This window comes from Scophthalmus maximus, chromosome 19 (genome assembly GCF_022379125.1).
Source record: "Scophthalmus maximus strain ysfricsl-2021 chromosome 19, ASM2237912v1, whole genome shotgun sequence".
Lineage (NCBI taxonomy): Eukaryota > Metazoa > Chordata > Actinopteri > Pleuronectiformes > Scophthalmidae > Scophthalmus > Scophthalmus maximus.
Window position 1 is genome coordinate 8546001 of NC_061533.1, and position 11500 is coordinate 8557500.

The window sequence follows — 11500 nt, forward strand, 5'->3', positions numbered from 1 at the left end:
AAATCTGACTTTTGGCTGTTCGTTCTCGATGTTTGAACTGTTTCAAACCTTCAAGTTGTTCAGAGAAAGGCTGTCTGTTTTTCCAGTACCATCTTTAGTGCTCCAGTTCTTGCTTAACACTCAACACGTTATCTTGATTTGCCTCTAATTACATTTTCATATCTCTCCTCTGTTTGCCCCCCAATCATCTTGTTTTTCTCTTCTCTAAACTGTCCATCCCTCCACTCTTGTCTTCAAATCAACTCCTTTAACCCCACTTCCCTTCCAACCATCTATTTCTCATTTCTTTCTCTGTCTCTTCAACCTTCTTTGTCTCACTGCAGTGATTCTCAGCCGGTCTGGTTACTGCAATGAATGGTAACACTATCCATCCAGCCAACACCACCACCACAACAGCAGGAGGAGGCCCTGGCGTGGCAGCGCCCCCAAGAGGCTGGAGGGAGTTCTGCGAGCTGCACGCCATCGCCACAGCCCGGGAGCTGGCCGGACACTACCGGAGCTTCGCCAGAGAGTGGCCGCAGCATGACGTGCTCCTGCCAGAGACCTTTTCCAAGCAGTTCACCGACCTCTTCCAAAAGCACTTCTGCTGCGAGGTTGACAAAGATGGCACTCCGCTCAGCCAAAACAGATGCTCTACCGCCGCCGGTAGCGCTTCCTCCACATCTCCAGCGGCCCGTCCCCTTCCAACACAGCCTGTGACCGGTCGATCGCGGATCACGTCTTTGTCTGGGTCACAGGACTATCGGGAGGCGGGCCGTCAAAGTGGAGGTGCTGCTCTTTTTGCTTTGGTGCCGCCAAAGGTGGAGCCGGTGGTGGTGTGCCGGGAACAGGAGCAGCCACTGCAATGTGCTGCGGGAAACTCCCTGTCGGGGAATCCGGTGGTGCTCAGGGGGTCGACTCGAAGTGTCGGCTGCGGGTCGCTGCTGATGCATAGCCGTGGCAGCGAGGAGATCTCTGGCGGCCATCGTCCGCAGGTATCCGAACGGTACTCGCTTGACTCCTCAGCCTCCAACCCTGGACATGCTGACATCACACACTTCTCTGTCAGTCAGATCCAGCACACCGTGAGAAAGCTTTTCAAGAAACGGCCCCTACCCAGCCCCCCCTCAACCCCGGACCTGTCTTCTAGTAACCCCAACCCCACCAGCAACAACAACAATCCCCCAAATAATACCGACAGAGTGGGCGGGACTTACTCCACAAATGTGGATGTGTCGTCCTCCTCCTCTTCCTCCCACTCCTCCTCTTGTCTGAACTCTGATGCCACCCCTCTAGGCGCTTCACACTGGTCCGTGGCCGGGGTGGCCTCTCACTTCCTAGATCGTTTACGTTGGTTACACAGCAGAAGCATGAGGCGGAGGAGGTCAGTGGTGAGCGGCTGCTGTAAAGAGGGGCAACTGAGGTACTTACTGGTGGATGACACCAGTTCAGACTCTCAGCCCCGCTGGCAACGCTGCCGTCTGCTGGTCCGGAGGATCAGGGACGCTCAAGGAGGAGGAGGAGGAGTTGGAAGAGGAGGAGGGGAGAGGTACCAGCTGGAGCTCTATGATCCTCCAAAGGTAGAAACACGTGCTCATATACACATTTATACCCGTTATTTACATGATTTTGTTACATTCTGACCATCCAGCACATTAATATTAACTCAGGCTTTAACAGACAAATTATTACCTTTAAGTCACAATTGCCACTCCAACCATAAATAACTCATACATGTGAGAGGAATATTTCCTCCAAGTTGAGTTTGGTGTTGATGCCTGTGTCTGAGTTTTAGGATACTTCCTCAAGTGTTTTAAAGAAAATTTGTATAAAACTGTACAAGTTTCATCGGAAAATAGGACGTTGTCCATTCTGTGTTATTTCAGCCTCTGCTGAATACAAAAGATGTCACAATTGTGTTGTGAGGAGTGAGCGGAGAGGTCGTCCGTCTGTGAAAATGTTCAGGCCGCCGCAAGATTTCTGATAGTCAAGCGACTGACACGTGAGACATACACGTCTTGACATCACGAATGAAAGTAGAGTAGTCAAACTATCTCAGAAATGATTCTCACAACTCGTCTTGTTCATCTGTGTTTTCTCGTCCTACGACTACAGATGAATGTTTTTACATTTCTGTACAGATCAAACAAGTGCGAGTCAAAATCAGCTAGTGAGCTTTTCGAGGTGTTAGGCAGGATCATTTTTTTCTTTTTTAAATGTGTTCCACTTACCCTTGCCGCCTTCCTGCCTTTATGCGTAGCTAGTCTAAACAAACTGGCATTCCTGCTCTGTTTGTGGTGTTAGTGTGCTCATCTAACTCTGAGAAAGGCAGCGGACCAGTTGTGTTTCCAAAAGTGTTGAATTCTTCCGTTTCAAGGTGCGTCTACAGGTGCTACAGGGTTTGTCTCACAGCCTCCACAGCACTGTGCTGCATCACCTTTTGGCTTCAGATGTGGCTGCAGGACTTGTTAAAATGATTCAATTTTGACAGTACAGAGTTAAATCCAGTTCAAATTCCAAGCTAATCCTGTTTTAATTCATACATTTGTCATTTGGTACTGATGCAGTTCAACATTTGATCGCATGATTTTCATTTATTGTAGCCGCAGAAACGCTGTCTTTGACTGATGCCTTTCTCAGTTATGGTTGTTCTCGGTGATGCTTTTCTTTCACAAAGCAGTGTTGTGTGTCTGCAGTTCTTGTTAATGCTTGTCTGAGCTTCTTCTCAGAACTCTGGCAGCTGGCGAAGTAGGTTCCTCATCTTGGGTTTCATATCTGTGCAAGAGTCTGAAGATCTGTTGATGTTCACCAACCAAACCCCCAGAAGCCATATAGAGGTTGATTAATGTCAGTTTACAATTAGCCATATTCAGTGACTCACTGATGCTCTTCATCTTTGTGAAGTCTCACAAGCTGCTTTTATTTTTTACCTGACCAAACCTCACTGTGTGGAGCCATGTTTCATTAGAGACAACCCAGGGCGAATATTTGAGGAAGCTGTGGTTCTTTTATAACATTGTTTCATGCCATTACGCTCATTTGGAAATCACAGGTGGGCGGCTGTGGCTCAGGAAGTAGAGCCGGTCGTCCGCTAACCGGAAGGTCGGCAGATCGATCTCTGCTTCCCCCAGTGTCCTTGGGCAAGACACTTAACCCCTAAATTGCCTCTGACGACTCCTCCGGCAGTGTATGAATGTGACAGAGAAAGCACGGTGTATAGCAGCGCTGTATGAATGTGACTTTTACTGTAAAGTGAAGCCTTGAGTGGTCGATGAGACATGAAAAGCGCTATATGAATATACAGTCCATTTACCATTTAGATTTGTAGCATTGAATTTATACTTAGGTGTCAATATTTTTAATGTAGTCTAGAACAAATACCCTACACTTTTGTTTTAGACTGTGCACACAGTGCACTCACACACACAAAACACAGAATCACAAAGTCATTTTGTGTTTCCAGCGGTTTTGGTGACAGGCGTTTTTTAAACCCGCCTTTTTCATATCATCGCTTTTTACCACAACCAAGGAGGTTATGTTATCACTGCCCTTTGTCCGTCTGTCTGTTAGCAAGTGACCTGGAAAAACTACTGAACAGATTTTTTCATGAAATCTTTGTGAAAGGGTGGGTGGGACATGACCCAAGGAAGAACCCATTCAATTTTGGAGTCCTTCACTTTTTTTCTGACACGGCCAGATGAACTTGGCGGAGGTGTGCAGCCTCAGAGCTGTTCTTCCATTCTTTACCTGTGTTTGTTTTGCCTCATGACAAAAGCTGTGATGGCATTGAGCCTCGCAACTGTAGCTGCAATGTGCACCGTGATGTTGGGGAGGCAAAAAAGCGCTTTACAAATTTACTTACAGCTCCTCCGACTAATGATAACTAGTTAGAGCGTCGCGTCCGTTGTGTGCGTGCAGCTCCAAACTTCCATCCTTTGTTTCACCGTTTACCCTTTGAAGATCGTGTAATAGATAGTTTGCCCTCTAACCCAGTTACAGAAGCTTGAGGAGATAGTTACTGTTTGTATTAGTGAAGGTGGATTTAATCTGATCAGTGTCACATATTTCTTTATAATACTGTCATTTTCATGCAGTACTGTTGCTCAGCATTTGTCCCTTGTGGCTTTTCTGTGCTGAGTTATGTCAAAGAATCTGCTACTTTCGTGTCTTCTTTTACACTTTCGGTTAGTATAGATATGCCTCCTACACTAACTCCTGTTTGTTTCAGGTTTGCTTCAGCCAGTCGTAACTTTCCTGCGTATGACTTCATAATTGGTACTTTAACTCAACAGCCAAGTTATATGACATTGTCACATATAAAATACGCCTGTTTACTTGAGTAACTTGCATTTTCAAGTTGGGGAATAAGAGGACGCTTGCTTTCCCCTGACTTTGCTTGTCAGCTCATCAAAGCACAGCAGGATGTCTTCACCCCCCCTCTAATATTCAGGCTTGGCTCCTCGCATGAGACCTCATGACATAAAACCCTGCAATTTTTCCAGATGGGGCCAGCTGCACATGTGCTCATGCACACCCAGTCCCCCAAGATCCCCAAACCAGTAATCATAGAGAATCAGTCAGTTGACTGCTGTCTAGAAGACTATAGCTGACTAGCCATCGCCATGTATATGGTCTCTTGAAGCAGAGTTCAGTCTCTTCTGGTTGTGTGCAGAGGTCAATGAAAAAGAGACTGCATGCTTGCGTGTGTGTGTGTCTGTGTGTGTGTCTGTGTATGTGTGTGTGTGTGTGTGTCTGTGTGCGTGTGCGTGCTTGCAGCGTTTTATATTTAGCAGCCCTCAAGTCTTCAGCCAGCTGCAGCCCAAACCATGTGTGTGAGGTAATTCAGTTGATGATAGAGCCAGAATTGTGCACGTGTGTGTGTGTGTGTGTGTGTGTGTGTGTGTGTGTGTGTGTGTGTGTGTGTGTGTGTGTGTGTGTGTGTGTGTGTGTGTGTGTGTGTGTGTGTGTGTGTGTGTGTGTTCGTTCAGAATGGGAAAAGCATTGGCTGGATCTGCCGGCTGATTGCAGTAGTGCTTAAGTTAGCCAACTGCATTGCTGTGCTGAGTGCTCTCCCTCTGTGTGTGTGTGTTTGTGTGTGTGTGTGTGTGTGTGTGTGTGTGTGTGTGTGTAATCTTGGCAGGGCAGCGTTAAGGCCCTGAGAATGGCCTTAAAAGGAAAGAGGAGCTGTGGAGCAGCATGCACACATTTTAACATACACAAGAAACAGCACACATGTTCAAAAGAAGTTATGTTTAACAGACATATTTGAAATATGTCGGCTTCTCTGTGTTACTTATCGTGTCTTTTATAGTTTCTTTATTGTGGATGCTGTCAATTGGGGTTTTCACACGTTGGTGGGCTCTTTCTTTAGCTCTTAGTGCGTCGGCGTGTGAGCATGCATGCCGGCATGATGCACACTTATCTTGACTGGTGAGAAAATAATAATCCTAACTAGTCTTCGTGTGTATGTTTATTTAAGGGCCCAATTTAAATGGTTTAATCTGTGAAAGATGCAGTTCCTTCTCTGGGTGAGGCCATAATGAATAACTGTAGTGAAAAGTGAGGGCTGTTTCACTTCTGTTTGATCTAAAGTGTCAGTATTTTATAGGTAGGGGTGTGAAGCAGGAATAAGACTCAGGAAGTTCAGTTTAAGCGAGCAATCCACGGTTTATCAGATGCAGGCACACAGTTTGTCAAACTGAATTTTACCATGCTGTGGTAAGTCATTAATTAAAGTTTCATTGTGAGGTAAATAGCTGAATAAAATCATTCTTTATTAGTCCTAAAATGGGGACATTTGCTGTTTTACAGCAGCAAAGGAGATGTAACAAATAGAAATAAATATCAGTAAAGAAAAAAGTTACAAATAAGCAAACATGTTATATAAACATAACGTACAAAAAATGTAATGATATGTTAAACATAAGCAGTACAGTGTACTAGGGGTCGACCAATATAGCTTCTGATACAGATACTGATTATTTCCGATCTAAGAAACCGATATTTGTCTTCAGTAAAAAAAGTGTCAAAAGGTTTTGAAATGAACAAAACTTTGTTGAAATGCCTCAAGGCATATGCTTGATTCACAGAACCCTTTCAACAGGACCTCAACACACAAAGTGCAGGGAACTGTCATCAGCATTATTATGAAGCTGAACAAACAAACATGGATGAGACATTGCCAATGAGAGTGTCGTGACTGCGGCTGCGGCTAATCTTATATTTTTTACACAGAATACAAAAAGTGGGAGAAATAACCAAACTATTGACAAAACAACGCAAAGATGTCAATACAGTTTTTTGGTTTGAACTGAATACCGACGACGGCACAAAAAGCAAATGGCTCAAGCCGCCATCTTAGAGGCCACTCTCAATTTGCTGCTCCCATATAGGCAGCTCTGTGTGATCTTAACACTATAGTGTTTAATATCTCAAAATCAAATTAGTGATGTTATACAGAGGGATTGCAGCGTGTATTTTTGGATGACAGAAAATATGTTGTTGTGCAGATGAAGTGGCAACAAAACAGAACCAGTGAGATGCAATTTTTTTATTTTTTATTGCAGAAGTGAATCTTGTCATGTCAGCTAAAAGGAGCGGTCTCCACGATGTCCTCGGTGTCGTCGGAGACTTTGTCTGTATCTCGTCTCGGCTCTTAAACCTTTTGCCTTGAGAACCTCGACGAGGACAAGGTGACACCCTGATCCGTAAACAATTTCACCATCCTGACGTAGTTATCTCGTAGCCTCGCTCGGCTATGACTTGTTGAGTTGTTTCTTGAACAACGAGCCCTTCTTCTCCTTTCATCTGACGCACAGTAGTCAAGGTTACAGACAAGGTTTTGCGTCCTGCCAGGAAAATCCTGGTATTCTGTCTTCCCGAGTCAGTTCCCACAGACCGCTTCAGTCTGATGGCGGATATGTTTCCTCAGACCTCCTGTGGACTTCATCTTAATCACACTCCTCTCAACTCATCTCGTCTTTGTGTGTGTGTGTGTGTGTGTGTGTGTGTGTGTGTGTTTGTGTGTGTGTGTGTGTGTGTGTGTGTGTGTGTGCGCGCGTTTGTTTTTTCCAGCTCTTCGGGCCCTAATCTTTCCCACATGGTTTCATTTCATGCTGGTGTCTACATGTGCCTACACTATGTATCCTGTTGCTCGTGGAGTTTGTCCTTGCACGTCTGTATGTGTTTGTGCGCTCTCTGTACATTATCACACAAGTTTTTTATGTATGTTGGCAAATGTGGCAAAAGCTTTGTCTTTGCCTCTCTGCTCCGGCATGTGATAAATTATCGTGAACCTCCAGTTGAGAGAAAATAGAAACATGTCCAGTAATTAGCCTTCTTAAAGATCCAAATTAAGAGTTATCATCGCATAAAACCAACTGCATTGCTACATATTTACATTCTTATATTCACAATTATTTTGCACTTTCTTTTTTTCCACATCTTTGCTGTGTTTTTCTCTCAGTGCACATTCTGCCCCCCCCCCCCCCCCCCCTCACTGACAGTAAAAGAGGAGTTTGCAACATCAGTGGAAAATACTTTTCCAACGAACCGACTCTTGTGTCCATCTGTTCTGCGTTACTTGTTGTACTTCAGTTTCTCATATGGCAACACGCAGCGTTAATTTCGCTCTCGTCACACACCACCACTCAATCGCTGAACACATGGGCCGCAAGTCTGCCGAACCAGAAACAGAAGGGAGCCAATCAAGAGAGACACGCGGTAAAACTCGACCGCAGAGGTAAGAGTAAGAAAGACGGCGAGGAAGACGAGCCAGTAAAAGAGGAGGACGGACTGAGTGAGGTCAAGATATAGTTATTGTCTCAACTCAAGGTCTGCAGAGTTCTTACAAAATATGAGTCATATCTCCTGAAAGGTTTCCAGGTTGAGCTCTTAAAACTGTGTTTAACCTCAGATTTGGAAATATCTGCCTCTGGGATTTTCTGCTGTGAACCGTGATCAAGGTGAATGGAGTTTGATCTTTGCTATGTGAAGCATTGAAAAATTACATTTCAGCAACTCCACAGAAACAATGTCACGGGTTCTTGAGGAAAATATGTCGACGTCAATGTGCAGTTTTCATTGGAACAATGTTTCTGGTGGAAAGTCGAGTTCCACATGATCATGTTATCCTTCCAATATACATGTTGGGTAATTCCATGCTTATTTAAGACTTTTATGGAAACCCAGAGGCTTTTATCTGTCAAAAGTTTGTAAAACATTCACCATGTGATTAAATGCAAAGGACTTGACTCTGAGGGATAAAAAAAAGCTTTTTCTGGAAAATTACACCAACATTGGCAATAAAATTATTAACCAGTTATTAAGCAGTTAGCTTAAGCTCTTTAAAATTTAAAATCAATGATTCTCTACTTCCAGCTTCTCTAATGTGAGAATTTGCTGCTTTCCTTTATCTTCTGTACATGTAACTCAATACATGGTTGTGTACTTTTGGTCAAACAAAAGGAGACATTTTTAGAAGTTATGTTGGGCTTTAGGGAATTGTGATAATGTTTGATTAATCATGAAAAACATCAGTGTACCGCCCTAATTTTAAAGACACATCTGCTGCTTTACAGCTTCTTGTCTGGCTCTAATCAAATATAATATTTTGGTCTCTAACAATGTAACTTGCCACGCAGGACGGACAACACACGTCCTGGAAGTATAGCGACAAGTTGTATAACTCTGCAGAACTTTCAAACGGCCTGTCGGCCTTTGCTGATACGAGTATTTAGGGCAGAGACTATCTCTACAGAGAGAGACAAGACTTCAGTTTCATTTTCCATCATTACTATCTTTGTATCTCACCCACAGAGTCGAATGTTTTCCTCTTTTCAGGGATTTAGTTTCACTAAACCTAGAAATTAGGTCTTGAAGTGACTGACTGAGTCATGTAATGGATATAGATGTGTGCGTGGGTTTCACACGCATGCTTGTGTATTAATAAAATGAATTTGTTCGCCACATGTGCACACGGTGTGAGAATCATGCAACAAATCCATTTGTTTTAACCGGACACGTTGTAAAATTTGATGAATGTTAAAGCGTGAGATTAGATGTTCTCTTGTTAGTCTCCTGTGGTTCATTAAGCAGGATGACGGCCGATTTCAGATTTTTAGTTTCTCACCGCTGCCTCGTCTAAGCTTGTCTTCCGCGCTCTCTAATTTTGCTCAACACCAGATCTCTATCTTGTACAGCCCATAGAGATTCTGAGAGGAGTTTTGTGGGAAAATGGTGTTATTGAAAAGTTGGTCTGGGCATCTGTGCAGTCCAATGGGTCAGTTATTTGATTAGGCAGATTAGGGGCAACCATTAAAGGAAATATAGAAAACTTACTCATCATAATTTTTGAGCCAAAGGTATTTTGATGTATTCTGTCGTCAGTGTATTCAATTCAGTATTCAATACAGATATATCAAAAAGCCGCTAAATCTTGGCTGAAACCAGCAAAAACTTGTCGTATTTGCTAGAAAAATGCTTTAAACAATTAAATCACTACTTGGACTAATGTAGTAATTGCACTTAATTGTCTAAATATACCCGGCAAAAATCAATATCACTGAAAATTATGTCTATATCGATGGTATAGGTTAATTTTGATATGGTGTTAAGTGAAAAGTAGGAGCTGCCTTGTTTTTGTAACCCCTCTCATTGTCTAAATTCAAACTGTGAGGTTAATACATTTCACTAAGCAGTAGATGTTAATTTGAATCTTCAACCTGTAGCCTCTTCCGGTGCAGACCACTAAGTATAGGAAAGCGGTCAGGCAAAATAATACAGATGCCCTGATATGCAAGTGTGAGAAAAAATATGTTCTCATGACAAGGCTTGTATTTGTGTGCGTCTCTGTTCATGTGTAGATCAATACATTGTGTCTCTTTGGTATCTAATAATATTCATTGTTTCGTCATCACAACGCTGAAAATGTTTCATCCAGATGCAACTGTTTGCCAAAAGAGTTGACACAGTAAAACATGGATCAGTTATTACATGAAATCCCCAGAAAGCTCCATGTTGCACTGTTAAAAATCTCCCTCTTGGTGCCTTTGTCGCTGCCAAGGTGAGGTGTTCACTTACAGCTGAGTTCACCAGTGTTAAAAACACTGACAGTCTCGGGGAAAATTACAGTGAAGAGCCAAAGAGACAAAAGCAGCACCAAGTATGAAAAAGGGATCATCTAGAAAATTCAATAAAAACACAGTGACATCACAAAAATTATATGACGGTAACGTGAGTCGAGCAGAAGCTGTATCCATAAATTCTAAATGACACCTAGTCCTGGTGATCAGAGACCTGGATCACGCCACATCTTTCCACTGTTTTCAGTGAAGTTTCTGTAACCACAAGAAAACGGGGGATGTTATTTTTGGTAGCTTTCTGTCGGTGGATTTGTTAACTGGTCGAGTATCCAGCTACATTAGGTCTTTTTGCACGTAACTCTGCGTTTTGCTTCTTTATTAAAAAGTCCTCACACACCACACTCGCATGAACGTGGGTTTGAGGGATTAAGACTGAGTAGAAAGCCAGTGTTTATTCATAGTCGGCAGTAATGAGTCTTGTCAGGAATACAGTGAGTCATAGAGAGATCCTACCAAGTTAAAAAGCCACAAATCTCCAAGGAAAGCTCTTGGTGTAGTTATAATTAAAGGCCTCAAAGACCTAAAAACCTCTCACATGTATACTCTGTACAGGAGATCACTAGATACTATTATTTTTCTTCAATCTCTCAACTACCACGGGTAGACGACAGAAAGACCTCTCTGACCCCTATTTTCTTTTATCTCACTGGTTTCGCTTGTCTGTTGTGTGTTGTGTTCAGTCATTCGTGTATGATGCATGGTGTGATATTATTGAAGTGCAGATCTGTACTGGGCAGAATCCACAAGTTTATAGATCAGATCCATCTTGTTGGATATGTTAAAATGAACCAGCCCACACTGGTAGAACTGCTGGCCTCGACTCGGCATATACTGCAGTCTGTGTTCTGTTAAGGAGAAATAAACTGTTTCAATATAAGACGTTATTTTTCACAATTTTGAACAATAACCTCAGTATTCATAGTGCTGGACTGCATCAATGAAATATAAATTTAGAGCATGAATGGGATTAGGAACAGTTTGTTTTTCATGTTCTTGTGAAATGGACACAATTTGTCTCGAGGGAAGCAAATGTGGTGGGGCTGATGACATACAGGATGATGATCACCATAGAAATGGACATTACACTGCTGAGTCTTCAGAATGAAATATTTATGTACAGACTAAATGGAAGTGGACCACATTTTGAGCCTTGAGGGACGCCTTTATCAACTGTTTTGATTTAAAACCATTGGCAACAGCAGTTTGAATTCCACCAAAGATGTAAGTTTACCCAACACATCAGAATCCACAGAAATCAGCTCATTAAGCCAAATGTTGTAATCAACAGATTCTAAAGCTTTAGATGGATCTGCAAAGAGTGCAGCAAGAACCAGTAGACGCGGTTGATGGTTCAATAGGATGGACAGATGGGTGGCTGG

The 11500-nt window shown here is 42.9% G+C and overlaps 1 protein-coding gene across 2 annotated transcripts in view; it reads left to right on the forward strand.

Annotated features, from left to right (window-relative positions):
- sh2b3 (SH2B adaptor protein 3) overlaps positions 1–11500 on the forward strand; it is a 52136-nt gene that overhangs the window by 13971 nt on the left and 26665 nt on the right. For both annotated transcript variants that reach the window (XM_035639652.2, XM_035639653.2), the window contains exon 2: positions 324–1559. In XM_035639652.2, coding sequence (XP_035495545.2) covers positions 351–1559 — 1209 coding nt within the window. In that variant the 5' untranslated portion in view covers positions 324–350. The remainder of the gene's footprint in view (positions 1–323; positions 1560–11500) is intronic.